General features: G+C 42.5%; 1 protein-coding gene across 2 annotated transcripts in view; it reads left to right on the top strand.

Moving 5' to 3' along the window:
- The window catches only part of CWC22 (CWC22 spliceosome associated protein), a 34,031-nt gene extending 13,435 nt beyond the window's left edge, over positions 1-20,596 (top strand). For both annotated transcript variants that reach the window (XM_035133810.3, XM_088660396.1), the window contains exons 13-20: positions 1,565-1,646; positions 3,873-3,933; positions 10,242-10,319; positions 11,700-11,852; positions 12,486-12,613; positions 14,621-14,722; positions 15,333-15,544; positions 19,817-20,596. In XM_035133810.3, coding sequence (XP_034989701.3) covers positions 1,565-1,646; positions 3,873-3,933; positions 10,242-10,319; positions 11,700-11,852; positions 12,486-12,613; positions 14,621-14,722; positions 15,333-15,544; positions 19,817-20,352 — 1,352 coding nt within the window. In that variant the 3' untranslated portion in view covers positions 20,353-20,596. The remainder of the gene's footprint in view (positions 1-1,564; positions 1,647-3,872; positions 3,934-10,241; positions 10,320-11,699; positions 11,853-12,485; positions 12,614-14,620; positions 14,723-15,332; positions 15,545-19,816) is intronic.
- The last annotated feature ends 920 nt before the right edge of the window (positions 20,597-21,516 follow it).

The following is a 21,516-nucleotide window of genomic DNA, read 5'->3' as shown; positions in this document are numbered from 1 at the left end:
TCCATGTCACAATCTGCATTTTGAAAGTCCTCTCATCTTCAAAAGTGGTTTGCTATTTGATGTGAGGCACTGGTGTTTGATAAGCCCAAACCCAATGCTTCCCTGGGGATTCAGAGCTACCTGTGTGGGTTTTTGTTCCAGCCTTTGACTTCCTTCAAATATCTGGTAGGGGTTGTTGTTGTTTTTACCATTTGTCTGTGTTGTCATAATGAAATTACACACACTTTGTGGTTTTTCGTCTTGAATTGTAGCAGGATTTCCTGCCCCCTCCCTTTCCTGGTGCAGGTTAATTCTTTGTATACCGGTAATTCTTAACACTATTTCTAAAAGGTGTTTTTATTTTCGTGTGTGTGTCTTTGTCTTTTTCCTTTCCTCCCAAGCGTGGATGTATTTCATGCCTCCTTAGGATTCCTCTGAGTCTCTTCCTGGTTTCCTTAAATGCTTTGTAAGCATATTCTTTATTACTCTGGAAATGTGAGAAGCAGCATATAGCATGTTAGCCAACAAGCTGATAAACTGAAGTTGTTGCAAGCAGAGAGAGGCTGGATTGAGTTTACAAACAAACTTTGAGACGGGTCTTTAGCATTTTCAGATTCTTCCACAGTGCGGTGTGTCTTCAGTAGGACTGTTGGGAAAGGAAAATAAACTTTTGCTTCCAAATTTAAAAAATGGCAATTACAGCACCCTGCCATTACTTGCATTGCTCGTATGGAAAATCTGAAATCCACCCCCATAAACAATAGGGCATTAATTCATTTCAGAGCAGCTAGTTTAGGACTTGGTTCCTGCATGATCAGCCAGATATACCGCTCTGTTTGTAGGCCTGAACCATGGAATTATTACCAGTACAGGAAAAATTATCCTTTCTTTCTTTCTCTCTTTCTCTTTCTCTTTCTCTCTCTCTCTCTCTCTCTCCCACCCCACCCCCCCGGTCCTCCCAAACTGTCAAGGGTTTTAACCATTAATCTCAATATGAAACCAGATTTACATTCCTAAATCACAGCTCCTTTTTGAAATTAACGAGGCAAGGCTCGTTAAGCAGTATTAGGTTGGTTTCCATGCACGAGGACACTGATAGGTTTGATATGTCTTTGTTGTGCTGTGAGCAGGGCTGGGTGATACCTGGTTTTCAACATCATCAGCTAAACATTGTGTTATACTGGTGATATATCACGATGTCTGAAATAAGGATGTAACGACGTAGAAGCGAACAGGATAATGATCTGGTAACTGCTACTGCTTAGGGGGTCTAAAACTGATAACTGTTATTTTACGGTACATTTACTGTACATTTTGTCGTACATTTTACTGTACATTACAGTACAGCCATGGCTGTGACGGGGCACTAAGTCAGGTTGCCTATTGTGCTGGAACTTCAATGCTTTCTTCTTTTAACTTGAAATTAAATAAATACTGCCATTTCTTCCTTCACAAATAGTTTATTTGCATTTATATATTCCATAGTATATTAGCAGTCTTTGAAGTAACCAACCATTCCCGATTTTTTTTAAACCATGAAACCTATTTCTGTCTGTCTCTCTCTTCCCTGCTCCGAATCTTCAAGGGCAAAAAGTGACTATCCATGATAAAACGGAAATCAACTTGGTCTCCTTCCGACGAACCATATACCTAGCAATTCAGTCAAGGTAAAATGAAACATAATTTTTGTTTGAAATGTGACTCCCTTGCACTGTGATTGCAAATACTTTTTGGAAGCTAGCAAGTTTTAGATCAGAGCGGCCCAACTTTTCATGCCACGGGGGCCGCAAGAGTCCTTCAAAATGGAACCCACGGGCTGCATGCTGCGTTGTCGCGGCCGGGAATGGGGCGAGGCCAAAAGTTGGCGGGCCCTCTCCCAGCCTTTGCACTGCCTTCCCAAAGCCCTGTAAGTGAGGCACTGGGATCTGTGAAGGAGACATGAGGCTCTGGCAGAGTCCTAATGCCCTCCCGCCTCCTTCCCAGTGCTGGGAAAAAGCGAACTAGGCTTTGGGAAGGAGGAGGGAGGACTCTAGAACCCTGTCAAAGCCCTTGAGCTGCATATTAGACCACCCTGTCATAGATGCTCATGTGAGACAGAATTCTTAGAGCTAAATCTTTAGAATAACATATTTCTCATTGCTATATATGCTGCTGTAATGAATCTCTAGGTGAAAACTGAGATGGTATGGTTTAAATGGTATGGCTTTGTTCACACATAAAGCAGAACCCTGGTTTAATGCTTTGCTGATGAGCCCAAACAAGCCTGTTTGAAGCATCTCCTTTTCCCACCCAGCTGGGAAGAGAACCTTGTCAGAGTGCAGTTTCCCTTTTTAAAGAAGTGTGACTTGGCTTGCATTCAAACCCTGGGGCCCTGCTTTAGAACTAGCACAAATCATTAAAAAAAGGTAAAGGTAAAGGACCCCTGACAGTTAAGTCCAGTCATGTCCGACTTTGGGGTTGCGGCACTCATCTCTCTTTACTGGCCGAGGGAGCCGACATTTGTCTGCAGACAGTTTTTCTGGGTCATGTGGCCAGCATGACAAAGCCACTTCTGGTGAAACCAGAGCAGTGCACGGAAAGGCCGTTTACCTTCCCGCCGGAGCGGTACCTATTTATCTACTTGCACTTTGATGTGCTTTCGAACTGCTAGGTTAGCAGGAGCAGGGACCGAGCAACGGGAGCTCACCCCGTTGCGGGGATTCGAACCGCCAACCTTCTGATTGGCAAGCCCTAGGCTCAGTGGTTTAGACCACAGCGCCACCCACGTCCTTAGCACTAATCATTACCCAATTTCAAATCCTGGGTTTTTAAAGTAGCCAGAGTTTGTTTCAAACCAGGCCTCCCTAGTTTGAACTTAATGCTAAGGATTCCCTAAAAAATGGAACTAACTCTGGCAAAGTTCTCTTCTAGTCACATGGGATTTGGGGGTGAAGGTGTGGAGAGAAAAATATAAATGGGGTGCTTTGCTCAAGCCCTTTCAGGCTCCTCCACCTAGTACTAAATGATGATTTAGTGTTATGTATGAACGCAACCATTTAACGTGTGTGTGTGTGTGTGTAAGAGGGAGAGAAGGAACACTGAAGAGGTTTCCTTAGTGTAAGGAAACTTTGTTAATTAACAGGATGCTTATAGTGTCCCCCTTACATCAAATATTAGTGCTTTCTGTTGAAGGAAATTCTGAAACAACATTTTAAGGACATCATGTTCTCATTTGCTTAATTGCTAGACATTCTGCTTTCTGTTTAACATGATGTTATAGCAACCATGACTCACGAATGGGAGTCACCATGTTTTTAATCTGTCTGAAAATTATTGGTTTTGGCCATAGTTCATATAAAAAAGTTAAATGGCTAAAATATATATTTTTCAACACTAAAAAAGATTAAAAGTCTGCTGTATTCTTTATGCTTTTCTTTAAATAAAATGACAGATTTTAATTTTTTTTAATGCTGTGGTGGACTTTCAGTAGCCATCTGTATCAGTACTGATCAATACAGCTTTCTTTTTAATGAACTTCTTGCAACTGTGCCCATGTTAGCATCCAGCAGATCTAAAGTCCATGGAACAATGATGATCGTTGAGATTATGTCTGATGAATGAAATGGAGGGAGATTTTGGAAGTTCTTATACTCATAAGGATTCTCACACCCTGGTTTCTCTTCAGATCATATAAATCTTTCGCCTTTTTCTCACACCCAAAAACACAATTGGCACAGCCAATTTAATTCTCAGCCTGGAAGACTAGCTGAACCTACTGTTGCTTGGGTATTTCAACTAAGTCTGTTTCAGGCACACAATATTTAGGCTTTCTAATGCAGAAAATACTGTTGTCAGCATAGAAATGTTTTAAGCTGCTGTGATTCTGGAGACAATTTCCCCCCTCCCTTTTACAGTTTAGACTTTGAAGAATGTGCTCATAAATTGCTGAAGATGGATTTTCCTGAAAGCCAGACAGTAAGTCTTCCTAATTCCTTTTTTCTTTTCTTTTCCGTTTCTGGAATAAGCATCTTTCCCCCACCCCCTCATTCAGGTATTGACGTAACTAATCATATAGTATATGGGATAATGCACAGATCAGCTAAAATGCAATTAAAGCCGTTTCTTCCAGAGGATGATGGTGATGATTCTAATATTTATAGTACAGTCATACCTTGGTTTTCAAACAGCTTAGTTCTCAAACGTTTTGGCTCCCGAACGCCACAAACCCGGAAGTTACTGTTCCGGTTTGCAAACTATTTTTGGAAGCCGAACGTCTGACGCTGCTTCCGGGGCTTCCGGTTGAGTGCAGGAAGCTCCTGCAGCCAATCAGAAGCTGTGCCTTGGTTTTGGAAAGTCGAACAGACTTCCGGAATGGATTCCGTTCGAGAACCAAGGTACAACTGTAAAGCAAATTTTGGTTGCTAACGTTGGTTTTCCTTCATACTTCTAACATCCCCTCAGAATGGAATAAATAAGGTTCTGTGCTGAAATGCAGTTTTGTCACTGAATGAGAAATGCTGCAGCCGAGCAGTTCTGAGTGCAAAAGAAAATAGTCCGAGAAAGTTGTATTGTGTGTGTTGTTTTGCTGAAACGAGTATTAAATGGTCTTATGGAGGTTTTGCGCGCCTGGAAAGAGCGAAAGTGAAGAAAGCCAGAGTTGTTAAAGTCCCCCCTCTGGAACATGTGCACACTTTCTCTGTGCCCTCCTGGTGGGTCAGGGGATGCACACATATACTGGAACATAAATTGAGCCAGTGGCCCATCTCTAGCATCCTGTTCTCACAATGGCCAACCAGAAGCCTGTAGGAAGCCTGGAGATTTCATGGCACTATACAGACAGTCTCCACACTCATTGTGGGTGAAGAGAGATGCCCAGATCTTCCTTGGCCTTTTCCCCCCTTTACGAACGAGTAGCCCATTTCATAGTTCTGCCACATGAGAGCAAAACCTCAGAATGAAACTCGCCTATCGTCTGGTACCAGCCTTGAGGAAGGCACTGGAAGCACCTACTTTCCATTTTCCTTACTAACTGCAGTTTATTGTTGCACACCTGGAGTATAATAAACCATGGTCCATTAGAACAAAACAGGAGCATGCCGTTTCTTATTATCATAAATTGTTTGTAAATCGTTACAGCCCATTTGGGCTGCAGAGATAAACTGCTGTTGGTGGAAAATGGAACGTGGATGCTTCCATTCTCTTTACAGCTTCACTAGATGGGAGAGGGACCACATGAGCTCAAGTCTCTTGCCTGCTCATTTACGTAGCATTAAACCAAGACTTTATGCCGTGTCCAAATCAGGCTGGATTTTAGGTTTGCACACTGCAAATCTGTACCCTTTTCTATCCCCAAGTCTTCCCACTTCTCACTTACTTTTGTAAGCAGCCTTCTAAATTCATTTCTGCTGGCATAACCATACTCTCTTTTGCAGTAAAACTTTCTGCCATTGAAAGCGCAACGTGGATAGGCACTTCCTTGTAGTGGCTGCAGGACAGCCTCAAACATAATGGAAAGTGATGGAGGAGACTAGGAGTCATGTATGGGAGTTTGCCTTATGTGAACTAGCTACAGAGGAATTAAATATTTGCTGGACCACGTGGCAAGCCTACACTGAACTCTATTTTATAACCTTGAAGATGTGCCGGGGGGGGGGGGGGAGCCAATGTAATTCTGGGCTGCATCAATAGGAGTATAGCATCTAGATCAAGGGAAGTACCGTAATAGTACCACTGTATTCCGCTCTGGTCAGACCTCACCTGGAATACTGTGTCCAGTTCTGGGCACCACAGTTCAAGAAGGATACTGACAAACTGGAACGTGTCCAGAGGAGGGCAACCAAAATGGTCAAAGGCCTGGAAACGATGCCTTATGAGGAACGTCTTAGGGAGCTGGGTATGTTTAGCCTGGAGAAGAGAAGGTTAAGGGGTGATATGATAGCCATGTTCAAATATTTAAAAGGATGTCATATAGAGGAGGGAGAAAGGTTGTTTTCTGCTGCTCCAGAGAAGCGGACACGGAGCAATGGATTCAAACTACAAGAAAGAAGATTCCACCTAAACATTAGGAAGAACGTCCTGACAGTAAGAGCTGCTCGACAGTGGAATTTGCTACCAAGGAGTGTGGTGGAGTCTCCTTCTTTGGAGGTCTTTAAGCAGAGGCTTGACAGGCATATGTCAAGAATGCTTTGATGGTGTTTCCTGCTCGGCAGGGGGTTGGACTGGATGGCCCTTGTGGTCTCTTCCAACCCTATGATTCTATGATTCTATGAATGTCTCCCCCTAACAGCTGCACCTTGCCCCAATTTATTTTATTTTAGCTTCCTCCCCCTCCCCCCGCTGTACCGATAGAACATAGACTATTCAATACAGCATTAATATAAAAAACGGAGTTTGTTTTAAAGATGAGGGACTGTGATCACTCTTCCACAATTGAAAGGGCCATCTGTGCATTAGAGCTATCCTGGTAGCCCCAGGCCATGGCAGCACAGAGAAAACAGGTCTTTTAATCTAGAGTCAAGTCTGATCAACTTAAATCATTCCAGCCTTTTGCTTTGCAAACATACGTGACTAGGCATACTGTGATATAAGATTGTGCCATGATGATTCTGCCTAAGCTTTACTTTTATACATTTTACTTTTTTACATAAAATACTCTTACACAACTGCATCTCATCACCGCTGACCCTACAAATTAAATAGATTAAGAAAAGTTCCTTCTCGGTGAATTGCTAAAAATGTTAAGTCTGATTAGCAAGTGCAGGGAAGGGGGTTGGCAGAGTGGTTGTTTTGCACCAATTAGTGTAGAATGGAGAATCAAAGGCGGAGAGAGAAGGGAAATGCTTTAAAATAATAATTATATATATATATATATATATATATATACACACACACACACACACACACACACACACACACAGTAAGAAAATGGTCAGCAGAACTAAGCAGATCAGAGGGAGCCAACACGATTGCCTGCAAACTTTGCCAAGGAACCAGATGCTGTTAGAAGATTGCCTTTGACAATTTTGTCTGCTTTCATCTGAGGAACATCCTTGATGCCGAGAGAGAGAGAAGCGATCTGGTGGTAAAAAGCCTTCGGGGTAAATAGAAGCAGGTGGTAGTGACTTTGGATTAAAACTTGAGAGGCAGAATTTAGAAATGGCAAAAGATCTGCAGTTGTAAAATGCTCTGCATCTTCTGCCCTCGCTCTTCGGAATTTGCAACTTTGTTACCTGTTTCTGCCTCAACTGCCTTGAGATGTGTTGATCTTTTGCAGAAAAAAATGGCAACAATGAAAGAATCTTGCGGCACCTAAAGAAATCAAGACATTTATATTTACTTATAATTACAGTGGTACCTCGACTTCCAAAGGTTTCGACTTATGAAGTCGGCAAACCCGGAAGTCTTTTCGCTGCGCGCATGTTCTGCGCCTGTGCAGAATCGGCGAGCGCGGTCTGCGCAAAGCGCAAAATCGTGCTTTGCGCTTGCGCGCAATGGACGCTTCGACAACCAAAAGCTTCGACTTACGAAGAGTGCCGCGGAACAGATCGCCTTCGTAAGTCGAGGCACCACTGTATGTTTTAAGGTGCCACAAGACTGTTATTTTATTGATAGTTCTTTTTTAGTTGTCCAGCTGGGATAAACACTGTGCTCGGCCTTTAAGCAGAGGTTGGATGGCCATCTGTCATGGATTCTTTAGTTGAGATTCCTGCATTGCAGGGGGTTGAACTAGATGATCTTTGGCGGGTCTTCCTAAGGGGGGAGGGAATATAGCTGGCTAAGTTAAAGGTAAAGGTACCCCCGACAGTTATGTGCAGTCGCAGATGACTCTGGGGTTGTGGCGCTCATCTCGCTCTATAGGCCGAGGGAGCCGGCGTTTGTCCGCAGACAGCTCCCGGGTCATGTGGCCAGCATGACTAAGCCGCTTCTAGCGAACCAGAGCAGCGCACGGAAACGCCGTTTACCTTCCCGCTGGAAGGTATCTTCCCACTGATTTATCTACTTGCACTTTGATGTGCTTTCAAACTGCTAGGTGGGCAGGAGCTGAGACCGAGTAACAGGAGCTCACCCCATTGCGGGGATTCGAACCACTGACCTTCTGATTGGCAAGCCCCTACGCTTAGTGGTTTAGACCACAGCGCCACCTGTGTCCCAATTAATAGATTACTGGTCAGTTATTAATTTTAGAAACAGCAGGAGAGAACCCCCTAAAGCTTTGGGTATCTTCACCATAAGGCACGAGCAGTCCCTGCCCTTCTTGCATGGGAAGCCTGGCCATTGATCAGTAACCAATATATTGTGCACCATGCAAGCACCGGGATTTGTCCTGGCTCAGAATTCATCAGGCTCTAAAACAGTGTTTCCCAAACTTGGGTCTCCACCTGCTTTTGGACACTCCAGTTCCTACCATTCCTGACCGCTGGTCTTGCCAGCTAAGGATGATGGGAGTTGTATTCCAAAAACAGCTGGAGACCCATGTTTAGAAAACACTGCTCTAAAATCTCATCTTTCGTTTATCTTTTGTTCATTTGTCCTGCACAATATCTGTTGAAATCTAAGAAGCCTCAGAGCGAGGCCTTGTTTGGGCTTATAGTGGTCAGAGATCAGGACTTTGGTGAACAACTCTTTGTCCCATGCACATGACTAGCACAAGGCTAGTGCATGCTTTGTTTATACCGAGTGTCAAATTTAGCGTACCTCGTTGTTGTTGTTTGTTTGTTTATAAAGCAGTTTGCCTTGCCAGTGTCTTTGCAAAGCCTATACAGCATGGGTCGGCAAACTAAGGCCCTTGGGCCGGATCAGGCCCAATTGCCTTCTAAATGTAGCCCACTGACAGTCCGGGAATCGCTACATGGATCGCCAGTGTGTGCGTTCTTTCCCTCATACAGCGGTGGCAGCACCTCCTCACTGGCAGAGCTTCATTCTCCGGCACCAGGGGCAGAGAGCAGGCGGGGGCGTGGCTGGCACGCATTCTGAGGGCATGGTGCACCGCCCGTAGGGGCGTGGCGCGCATTCTGGGGGCGTGGCTCCTAGCGCAGGCAGGGGAGGCCGCCATGGCACCCTCGGGATCACACTGCCCGGGGCGGAGCGCCCCCCCTTGCCCCTCCCTTCCTACGCCTCTGCACCTCCTCCCTCCCTCCTCCTGGCTTCTCCCCACCCTGCCTAGAGGAGGAAGGGGGCTGGGCTTTCGCGCGCCGCTCATCGTCTCTCGTTCAATTTTTTTTTCCAAAATATAGTCTGCCCCCCCCCCCCCCGCTGAAAAAGTTTGAGGACCCCTGCTATACAGGATCTGCCGAAAGAGTTGAGCGAGTGAAACAAATGTTACTATTCAGCTTTGAAGCTGCCACCGAATCCCTGCTTTCCATCATCATATACAATAATAAAAAACATGTTAACATTTAATATTGAAGACGAGCCCTTTGGTCCCAGCCTCTCCTCCTTTCGGAAGGCGGAAACAGGAGTGTCTTTATAGGCAAATTTGTTTTCCTGCGCGTGGCTACTGGAGATACTCTGCTAAGAATCATTGTAATATTTAATTAAAATGTTAAAATATTTAATTACTTTAACCCACAGGGGATATTAAAACGTTGTAACTGCAGTTAAGAGAGCAGAAAGCAATTTGTTCTGCAAGTCATGCTGATTCCACCAGTAACAGCATCAGCACTTTGCCCTGTTTTATTGTATGAAAACTGATTGACTGCAACATTACTATAATAAAACAATGTAAGAAAGTTAATATGCGCCCTGATATATTAAACTAATGGCATATATTAGAAAAGATAGCTTTTAAGAGACGGATTAGTTTGCCCTCTCCACCACCACAAAGCAACAGTCTTTCTGAATATATTTTTGGTTTTGGTCTTGTTTAATATGGAGTAACTGTAAAACTGGCTTGTGTTCTGTCAACACAGTGTGTTGAAGAGAAATGTTTCAGTACGCTATATTGTAGCAAAAAGAATAAAAAGGCTAGGTCGTAATCCTTTACTAGTGGAAGATTAGATTTTTTTTTTGGAAAAAATCCCTTTTAAAAATCCTGTTCTGAAAGTAAGTCAGAGTAGGTTGATGTACGTAGAATTGCCATTATTGAATCCCGTAGCGTTTTCTAACCTATAATTTGTTTCTAATGTATTTCACACTTTTATTTGGTGTGCAAATAAATCTCTGGCTTACTATTTTCCGTGTGTTTGCGGCAATATTATTGTGGGGTTTTTTTTAAAAAAAGATAAGTACTGTAATTAATTTCAGTTGATACATAGGATTTTATGAGTTTTTCCTCCTCCCAACAGAAAGAATTGTGCAACATGATCCTTGACTGTTGCGCTCAACAGAGAACATACGAGAAATTCTTTGGTTTACTGGCTGGGGTGAGTTGCTTGCTTCGTAGATGGCACACCTAATGCACAAACATCCCATTCAGCATCCTGCAAAAAGGGCTGGTTTACAAATGCAGTTTCAGCATTTGCAGAATGCAAGGTTGAGCCATCATAGATCAAATATCACAGGCAGAAGAACTTGGATATCACTGAATTTCACCTCGGCTCAGGCTAGAGTCTGCTCACGCATCAAGCACTGAATCAAGAGTATGCAGCTCAATCCTTATATAAGCATGTTCATCCCATAGAACAGACTGCATAAATCTGGTAGATTGGCACCATTCATACACAACCTTTTATTGAAATCTAGCAGGACAAGGTTAGTTAAGCAGAAGTGTTTTGTTATGCCAGATAGTCCAGGAACACATTTCCTTTCAGGATTAGTTGGGAAATCACATGATTTAAAAGCTGGCCATGATGTGTTGCAATTTTTTTCTTTTTTGTTTCCGAGTCAGGCCGGCTAAGTTGACATTGGTTTCCAGAGAGTTGAACTAGATCAGGGCAGTCCAACTTTTCCTATGAAGTGGCGGCAAGACCACTTCAACACAGAACCGATGGGCCACACACTGCTTTGCTGTGCTAGGAGGGGGGAGTGAGCCCAAACTTTGATGCCCCACCCCTTCTGCTGTGTTCCCGAAGTCAACTAAGCAAGGCACCGGCTTTGGGGAGGAGGCCTGAGGGCTCGACAGAGTCCCAGGGTCCTCCCACTGCCTTTCCAAAGCTGGGAAAGTGCTAACTAGGCTTTGGGGAAGGAGTTGGGAGGGCTGGGGCAGGTGTCCAATGTTGCTGAGGGCTGCAAAAAAAGACCTAGAGACTGCCCTGAACTGGATTACCGTTAAGGTTTTCTCCATTGTTTTCAAGCCTTCCCTTAGCAACCGTGAGCTTTGAAGCATTTTAAAAATCAAAACCTGATTCTTATTTGGAGGAGTTTACAAAGCTGTAAGAAGCTCATCTTTAACTAGTGTGGAATTCTGTGCCATCCATAGAAAGGAAGTTAGGATCCAAGCCATTTTTTCAGCACTATTTCTATAGGAGTTTGAAGTGTTTTCTCTGAATAGAGAAGCGTGGAAGACAGCAGCGCATTAGGTCTTATGCCTGAGGCTCCCCCCTTGCTGCTTGAAAGGAAGGCACTGCTGCCCACCTGCAATTTACTGGCTTTCCCATTCATTCGTTTTCCCCGTAACCTTGCAAAGCCCCACCCCAAACATGGGGCAGAAGTGTCTTTGTTTTGCCCCCCAAGGAGCTTTAGGATCCAAGCCAGCATTTGAAAATTAATATACAATCTCTTCATTGTTTTCCCGTTTTCGTCCGCCATACTTCCATATTCAGTTTCTAAACTCTTCCCCCCCCACCTGTGTCCTGCATTTTCAGCGCTTCTGCATGTTGAAAAAAGAATACATGGAAGCATTTGAAGCTATTTTCAAAGAGCAGTATGACACGATACACCGGCTGGAAACAAACAAGTTGAGGAACGTTGCCAAGATGTTTGCGCATCTTTTATATACGGATTCACTTCCGTGGAGCGTGAGTAGACAGTGTTTCTAGGCATGAGTTGTTAATTTGCTTTCTGAAAAGGCAAAATTGATTTGTCTTCCAACACTTAAAAAATGTAGGTGGGATCTGCCAAAAGCCATACCCTGAGCTGAGCGCCAGGTTTGTTTGGGCACTGACAGGTGAGAGCTTTGAAGCCTCATTTCAGGAGAAAGTTCAGATAAACTGTTTGTAATTGAGACCGGATGTTAAATGAAGGGAAAGTGTCAAAGCTATGTGATGGCAGCTTCTAAGTCATCTGAAGTTGGTAGGAATTTGTTATTTAAAAGAAAGACCATGCACACATGCATGCTGGATCCAGGCATCGTTGTCTCTCGGCAGATAGATGCCTCTTGTCCAGATGAAGCTACTAATCTGGAGGAATCCCACTAGGAAGCTTCCCAACTCCCCCTGCCACTTTCCTCACTGTCCCCCAGCGTTCCAGAACCATGTAGGGGCTGGTGCTATGAGGTCACAAGTGGAGGGAAGAAAAGGCCAGAGTTGTCTCTGTCAGCTGGAGCAAAGTCTAGAACTTGCTCTTTGGGGAACAAATAATAAATTGGATTGTTTTAAGGCGGGGGGAAGAGGATGTTTATTATTAACCCACTATTAACTTCCGACTTGTAGGTGCTTGAATGCATAACGCTAAGCGAAGAAACTACAACATCCTCCAGTAGGATTTTTGTTAAAATCTTCTTCCAGGGACTCAGTGAATACATGGGGCTTCCGAATCTTAATGCAAGATTGAAAGATGAGTAAGTAGAAGCTTCTTCACACTGCAAGCTAGTTTTACAGTGTCTTGATGTGAGCAAGCCTTGTTCACTGTAATCCTTTGAAGCCGGTTGATTCATTGGTGACCTGAAGACTTGATTCCTGCAAGGCACTCTAGGTGGGACTACCCTTGGGACTGATTGGGAAGCTCTGGTTGGCACAAAATGCTGAGGCTGTAGTGTCGACAAAAGTCAGGCTGTTGCCACCACATAACACTGGTGTTTAACAGCTTGCACGGGCAGCCCTTACACCACCATGCCTGCTTAAGGGTCTCAAATTCATTTGTAGAGCCCTAAAGCAGTGGTTCCCAATTAGGGGTCTGGGGACCCCTGGGGGGTCCGCAGAATGCACCCAGAGGGTCTGTGGCCCCATCCCTTGCCTCCCCCCCAACTAAATTTTTGCATGGTGATATCACAGATTTATGATCTGTGTTTTTTTAGTATACCTAAAATCCTTTGCATATCAGGGGCTACCCCACATTTTGTTCAAAAGATTGCTTTGCAGAGGTAACTACCCTAGAGTTATCAAAGTTTTCAAAAGCAGGAGGTCCATGGCTTGGCTTTGTTTTTGAGACTCATAAAATACTTGTGTTCATCAGAAAATGGGCAGGGTGTAATATTCTTTAGTATGACATAAGACAGACATAGGGAAGTAGAGTGAAATGTGGAAACCGCCTCCTTAAAAACAAGACAGGTAAAAAACCTAACACATGCTAAAAAATTCCTAACACCCTCCCAAAACCAGGTGGAACCCAGACTCCAAATACTACCCCAAGAGAGAACCACACATTCTCCAAGCCATCATTATTTCAGTGGAATCTAGATTCTGGCTCAACCATATCCATGACCAGACCGTAATTACTAGACTAGCCTCATCCTTAATTACCTCACAAATGCCAGGCATTTACCACTGATTTTGTGTCAAAAAACAACACATCAACATCCTGGAGAAGCACAATAGCCATCACTTCATCTACCTCATTTTCCCCCTCCCACTGCCAGACCATCTACTGTTAGTTGGCATTTTGTTTTTGTTTTTCCCCCATCTGTAACCTTCACTTCATACGTTCATGGTAACACATGTTCCAAACCTTTCATTAAACTCCTGGCAAAACACTTTTTTACGGAAGCATCTTTTTAAAAGGTTGTAAATCATGATGAATCTAACCATCTTGTTGCTGTGTTGGTCCCAAAGAATGAAATGCAAAATAAAATGAAGAGCTAACATATGCTAGTGTAGAAATGTGGACAGTTGAAAAATGCAGAGGAGTTTTGATTGAGCAAAATGGGTAGATACTAACAATTCTTGCATTATTGACCAGTACTGTCTTAAGACTGGTAGATGAATATCATTCTTAATTTCAGAATGTTTAAATGCATGTTTTGTTTCAGTGTTTGGGGGGAAAACATGGGCAACTTCCCCAATCCCAAGCATTTGGCAGTAAATATATATATATATCTTCATAGCAATTTTCAAATTAGAGCAACTGTCAAAGATTTTAAGACTTGTTTAGGTACATGGTAAATTAGAGGTAGCCTTGCTTCTGTGCAATATTGATTTTGAAAGCAAATGTTTAATCACAAAACACCTGTTCCTTTTGGACAGAGCTGATCTATTGGCTAGCTTGGCATTACTTAGTGTAGTAAAGAGAAATATATTGATCGAGGCCCATTATTTTTGGACTTACAAAATTAACATTTATTATCCCTAATTGTTTTATGTTTGATATGAGGGACAGTTGTCTAGGGACCTAGTTGCCTTAAATCAGTTTAATATATATTTACATTTTAAAAGGGTCATAGATTGTATCTGTCTATGTACTGCTGCATAAATAGAACCATCCTGTTTTTGCTTCCTTCAGAATCAAAGTAGCTAAGAATATTTTTTAAACGACATTTCCAAATCATCTCTGGATCAAAATTGAATGTATATTTTTAGATTGCAGCTATCCAGCATTTTAAAGTATTGATGCCATGTTTCATCTTTAACAGAACTCTGCAGCCATTCTTTGAAGGTTTGCTACCTCGGGATAACCCAAGAAATACTAGATTCGCCATCAATTTCTTCACTTCGATTGGTCTTGGAGGACTGACGTAAGGAAATCCATTTTGTTACACAATAAAAGCAGTCAGGTGTTAACAGCGAGATGCTACATGCTAGGTAGATAACAAACTTCTTCTCTGCCTTCCCTGCCTTTGATGTCCTCACAGAGGCACATTGTTCAGCATGTGTAAAATCCAATGTGCGTAAGACCAGATTGTGCATTTGATATCGTAGGCAATCCCCGGGGTGGGTGGGTGTGGAAATCGCCAGTGTAACTGGCTCTACCTGCCCAGGTCCTTTTCAAACACACGTGGACATCTAGGAGTGCTGGATGGAGGGTGGGGAGTGTTCTCAGTCCATATCTGCAGACCATGTCTGCAGGACAAATCAGCGGCAGGTGTCATACAGTCCAGTCCACACCCCGGTATCGTATGCCACCATCTCAACAAGAAACAGAAAGTGGGATGGGGCTTCGCAGAGCAGAAAACAGAGGGTAGGACTTTGCAGACAGCGACTGGCTCAGTGGTACTTGGGTCAGTTTTGTGAAGCAAAAACAAACAAACAAATGAGTTCACATTTGAGACACACAGCTGAGAGAAGTAATGCTTGGCCTTCGCACCAGCCAATTAAATTATAACGTGCTAAATGTGTTTTAACTAGCGATGAGCTACGTGAACATCTGAAGAATGCACCAAAAATTATCATGACGCAGAAGCAAGATGTGGAGTCATCAGATTCGTCTTCATCTTCAGAATCTGATTCGTCCGGTTCAGAGGATAACAGTAGCGACAGCAGCAGCAGCAGCAGCAGCAGTTCAGAGTCCTCCAGTGAAAGTGAATCATCATCTGACAGCGAGCGCAGCAGTGACTCTGGTACTCAGTTCCACCTTTTTTTAATATTTACTCTGCATGCCCTGGTGCACATTAACTAAGGGGGAAAATAGCAGCGTCTATTTACTCATTTATTGGTTCCTGTGTGCTGTTGATTTTAGGTGTTTGAAACTTGCAGGAGTCTTTTCAACAATGCATTGTCAGCCTGAAAATGGCAGGCATAAATCTTTCCCAGACTATCTGGATAATGTTAGATATTTTATTTCAAAACAAATGCAAATACAATGTTTGCATTTCAACCACAGCCCCATGTGATTTCAGTAAGTCAGGTCACCTTGTTGGGAGACTGATTTATGATGTATTATTTTCATAATTATTTACACATGGAGTTGTTAGCTTGAAAGTGAAAAGGATACATTGTAAAAAGAAATAAATAAATATTGAAAACTAGCCCTTTTCTTGTTTGGAAAAACAATTTTATCCCAGGGTGTATCCAAAGGAATATATCAGCAACACAGGGAAGGAAGCGATTTTGGCCAGTTCCTCTTTGCTCGCCTCCCAAATCTTCTCTGGAGATTATCTCCCCTATTCTGCTTTCTTTCCGTCAGAGGAGCAACACCATTGGTTACAAGCCAAGTTTTCACCATTGGGGTGTGCTTTCAGACAAATTATCTGCCCAGTGTGAAAGTTGTGGTGGCAAACCCCCTTCCCCAACAATGGCCGATAGAAGCTAATTTGAAAATACATTCACCTTCCTGGGCAACATGTCCCCTGTGCCTATTTACTTAGAGTAAGTCCTGCTGTGTTTAAATGGGTCATAGTCACTAGTAAGTGTGTTTGGAATTGCAGCTTTAGCATACTTGTTTGAGTGGCTAGTCTGCAGAAAAACCGGATCTGACTTGTTTGCACAATCGAAGGTTTCGAAATGTGAGCACCTGGGTAATTAGAATGGCTCATGTCGTGCCTTGTAATAGGCAGCCAAACAAGCCTATAGCATGGTCATCGTATCATAGTTACGCAGAAGAACTCACTTCAAGCTGTTCAGCAGTGAGATACTGAACTATCAATGTGGACAACAGTGTGTTTGGAGTTAAAGGGTCACCTTTAATTTCTCTCTCCCGACCTTAGGCAGTGCCGATGTGTAAACAAGTTATTTTCTCCGCCTGTTTTGTCAATTAAAAAAAACAATAAGCAGGTCTTTCTCTGTTGCTGTGTATGTGTGTGCCAGATACATGCATCTGAAGCAGAAAATATTTATGGTAGCATTCTACCATTATTATGACTGAACGTAAAACAGCTTGTATTGTGTTTTTCTTTCTGGGTCCAAGGTACCTTTGCTGACAGCACAGTATATCTAGTAACTTCCATTCTATAATTAGTATTTTTGAGCAAGTATTTCTACTGACTTTTCATTCCAACTAGTTGAGATGAATTATATAATTGAACCTTATTAAGCCCAATAATGCCTGCTAGCCCAGTCTGGATCACACACGCAGTTAGCTGTGAGAGCAGATGATCGCCCAGCATGAGCTTATGCAGGCAAGAAGCATGCTGACTTAAAATAAATTAGATTTATCGGTGGGTTTTAAGAGCAGAAGTCTTCTGATTCACAAAAACCCAGTATAGGTTATGAATGCATGAAAAGCAGCCCTCTGTAATTTGCAGCGTTTGCTTTTTATTGCTATTACCAGGCAACTCATCAGTAACACCAGAGCAGTAAAGTAAGGCAGAATGGAAGCAGGGTCAGGGAAGTGGCATTTCAGCAGAGAGCCAGATGGCTCCTGCATAGACAGCTGCAGCAAGATGGGAACCAGGGAGGTCCTTGGTGACAAATTAACGGATTCTGCTAGAGTGCGCAGGGCTTGCTTTTTTTTTGCTGTTCGGTTTTAATTTAATACGTTCCATTCTAATGTTTTATCCTTTTTCCCATCGGAGAAAAAAAGATACCCAAATGAAATGATTTGATAGTCTCAGCGGTATGCTCTGAATTGTCAGGATTTCATTCTTTTTTTTGTACACCACAAGCAGAAAGATTGCCAAAATGATGAAAAGCCAAGGGTACTTAGACTGTTTGATGCGAGAGTCAGCTTCTATTTTACTTGCAAAGTTTTCTGAAGAGAACTTCAGGCTAGTACCGGTAGTTTGCTGCTGTTCAAATTGTACTTTTTTATCTTCGTGTAATTCTGCAACAGTGAAGACGTTGCATTATTTTAGAGGAGTCCTTCCAGAATGTCTGGCAGAAAATATCTAGAATGCTTGAATGTCTATCTAGCAGACGTACTGGGAGTCGAGACTTTGTTTTCAGCAACATTTAGACCTCAGGGTTGTACCAGAAAACTCAAGAAGATACTACAATAAAACTTGACTATTGTGCTAAAGCTATATTGATTTTACTCCACTGTATCTTTTTGTAAAGGGGAATTCAGGTCTTTATACAAATGCCTTCCATTGGGCTTTCATTAATGTATCTCCTTTAAAATCCCAGTGTCTCCAAACCACATTGAATTACTTCTCAAAATGCCCAGCATGTTAAATTTGCACTCCAGCATAAGGTTGGGTGGGCAGGGAGAAAACTGCACTAAAATTAACTTACAGTCCTACAACCAAGGGAAAAGTGAAGACTTCTATTTGAGAGGTCAGGCGACTGAAAATAAATCATCTGAAGGATCATCACCATTTTGAAACTTCATTGCAACTTTCAGTTAACAGTCAGACCATGGGACATTTACTGACAACTTAATTAATCATATCACAACACAGCATAAAGGCTGCTGTGTTGGGGGCATTATGGTCAGGAAGTGCTCATTTTATTGGTATAGCATAGAAGTTAAGAACATGCGGAGGAAGCCCAGTTCACACCTCGCTTTGTCACTGGGTGATTCTAGACAAGTTATATCTCTGATAAGGAGATAACAATACCTTACTGCTTCGTTGCAAGGACCATAGAGGCAATGTATATGAGGCATGGTGGTTTTGATCCAAAGTATTGTGAGACTCTTTCTGCTCATATAAGGAGACGTTTCTGCTCCCCCTTTCCCCCACTCCAGACCCTCCAAAGGCAGGTGGCCAAACATTTTGGCATAACTGTCCACTTCAAGGAGGGCTTTTTTTGCCACAAGAATGATCAGCCAATTCCTTGTTATCTAAAGACAGGAAGACTAATCTGGTCAGCATGTTGAACAATACATGCAGTAGGAAGAAGTACGGTCAGTGTTCAGTGATGTGCTGTGTAGTCATCTTTTCATCCCAACAGCGAGTCTGTTTACATATTATTGCTGATGGTGAATATACCTTGGCAGCTCATAATTTAAGTCCCAATTTCTAGTTGGAAATTCTTAAAATAGTACAAAGAACTGCATGCACATCCATTAGTTTAGGGCACATGCAAGCACTCTTGTTGCAGCACGGAGGTTACCTTGAGTACGCAGATGGGGAATAAAATGACTTTTAAGTAGTCTAAATTATTTGGCCCTCTGGATTTTGAGAGGAAAGTAAAATGGAGCTGAATTGAACTGTTTTTCCTGACTTTTAAAATCTAATGAAGTCTGTAGGAAATAGTATGAGCAATGTTGACATTACATAGTTTTCTTTTTCTCTGGGTCGTTGTCCGGATAACAGAGCAAGCTAAATATCTCCCACAAGTTTTGGAAAAACCTTCAGCAAAGAGAAGGAAATGGACACATCCACAGTTACTAACTCAAGCTCAGTACCCAGAACACAACTTGATAATATGATTGTCAAAGTAGCTGTAAAACTTCTGGTAGCTTGGATCGAAAGGTCTCACTGCCTGAAAAGAAAATATTCCTTATTGTCTATTTAGGTTTATTTCCCTCCTGTCTGCAGCTCAATTTGCTCCAGAGAGTTGAGAGACACACACACCCCTCCCGGAATGGCTTAAATGTCTTTGTTGCAGTTGGGAATTGGTTGTCCTTCACTTTACTGTAGGTCAGGCTTCCTCCGCCTCGGCCCTCCAGATGTTTTTGGCCTACAACTCCCATGATCTGTAGCCCTTGACCTAAAGGCTGTTTCACACATACATCCCCTATGGGCTCTTGCAGCGTCTGCTGAAGGTCTTGCCCAGGCATCCCCAAACTGCAGCCCTCCAGATGTTTTGGCCTACAACTCCCATGATCCGTAGCTAGCAGGACCAGTGGTCAGGGATGATGAGAATTGTAGTCTCAAAACATCTGGAGGGCCAAGGTTGAGGAAGCCTGCTGTAGGTTCTTTAAATGAAGCCAATATATTTTGATGTGCAAATAAAGGAATGCGAATATATTAACCTAAAAGGGTAAATTCTGTTTATGATCCTTTCAGATGTGAGAAAAAGGAAGTCACAGAAGAAGAAAGCATCAGACAGAGACGCCAAGAGAAAGCAAGGAAGTCGAAAGAAACAGCTTGACAGGAAAAAAGAGAAGAGGCAGCCTGAGAGGGAAAACGGTGCTGAGAGGAATGCTGACAGGAATTCAAGAGACTTAAGTCGGAGAGATGATGCACCACAGAAACTCTCCCATGACAGAGATTATTCCGCTGACAGGAACAGCTACTGCGGTGGAAAGGACAGGGATCAGGAAAGAAAAACTCCTTCGGAAAGCAAAAGTAGCCAATCTAAGAAGAAGAGGGCCGAAAGGCAGAATTCTTTTTCTGATAACGAAGGGAGGGACAGTCGCCATGATAAGGATGGTGAACTCCACAGACGGAGGAAAGACAGATCAAAGTCTAGAGAGAGACCACGTAACTATCCCAATCCCAGGATGGATGAGCCCAGGCAATATCCAGACCAGTTTAAAGAGTCAAGGAGAGATGAGGGCAGGCGAAAGCACAGGGGCGATTCCCCATATAGGCGCAAATGACTCTAGTAGACTGCTTTTGAAATGCAAATGCTTCTGCCTTGTGGAGAAAGCTTTATTTTTTGCAACATACGGAACATCTTTAAAAGGACTTTTTGTACAAAGTACTTGTAAACGTCATTGGAATTTTGAATGTTTCCAGTAGCCCATCTTTCTATGATCGCTGCTTACAGGTTTTTGACTCCAGGAGCAATCAAATGTAGTTTATTTTGTTAATAAAACAGTCAAGCAATTTGTTTTACTGAAATATTGGTGCTTTACAAACATGTTTGTAAATTTTATTTATGTTCTTTAAAAGTGCTACACATTCCTTAGTTTTCGTTCTTTAGGTGATTTTCCAATTATTGTACAGACGTTTAAAAGTCTCATGTCAGAAATAACAAATCCCCTGTATATGTTTGTACTACAGAACAACATTGATAGCAGTTTTTTATTTGTTTTGATGAGAAAACTGCAACCTGCTGCTTAGAGTTTGAACATTACAGAACTCAGTTGTGTATGTTTACACCTGATAATCCCACATTATTCACATTCAGAGCTTCAAAAAAGATCAGAAAACTAATCTGAGGCTTTGGTTTCATCAAATCTGGAGGAAATAAGCATCAATATCTTAAAAATCTGTTAATGGATCAAGTTCTGCTTTTGGGAATGCAGTTGAGAATAGATGGCAATTTTTAAAAGCTGGCCTACACAGCTGATAACATTTTATTTTATTTTTCTTTAGATATTAAAAACCTGTAGTTCAGCGAGTGCCAATACCAGAGTTCTCTTCTAGTTGAAACAGAACAGAGTCTCAGATGTTTTCAGCATATTTGGGCAAGATTGGATATGTCATTTGAATTAGGACTAAAATAACCAAAGATTCCTGGAAGTTTATTTGTTTCTTTTTTAAAAAAATGGATTCATGGGTTAGGAGAAATTTATATGAAGATCGCATATGGATTTCTTGAGTATTATTTCACTACCACTGAAAGTGTTTATAATTATGAAAAATGAGACAGTTGATATTTTGAATTACTGTCCTTCAAGGCTCAGTGTTATCATCTGGTGTCCTGCTTGGACAATGGATTTCCTCTTTCTTTGCTTCCCCCCAGCAATCTCAAAGTATCTGCCAAATCTGCTCAGGATGGTTGGTGGACCCAACCAGAGATATGGGGGGTGGGGTGG

The sequence above is a fragment of the Zootoca vivipara genome, chromosome 1, assembly GCF_965207765.1.
Source record: "Zootoca vivipara chromosome 1, rZooViv2.hap1.1, whole genome shotgun sequence".
NCBI classification, from domain to species: domain Eukaryota; kingdom Metazoa; phylum Chordata; class Lepidosauria; order Squamata; family Lacertidae; genus Zootoca; species Zootoca vivipara.
This window is presented reverse-complemented; position numbering and strand designations above follow the sequence as displayed.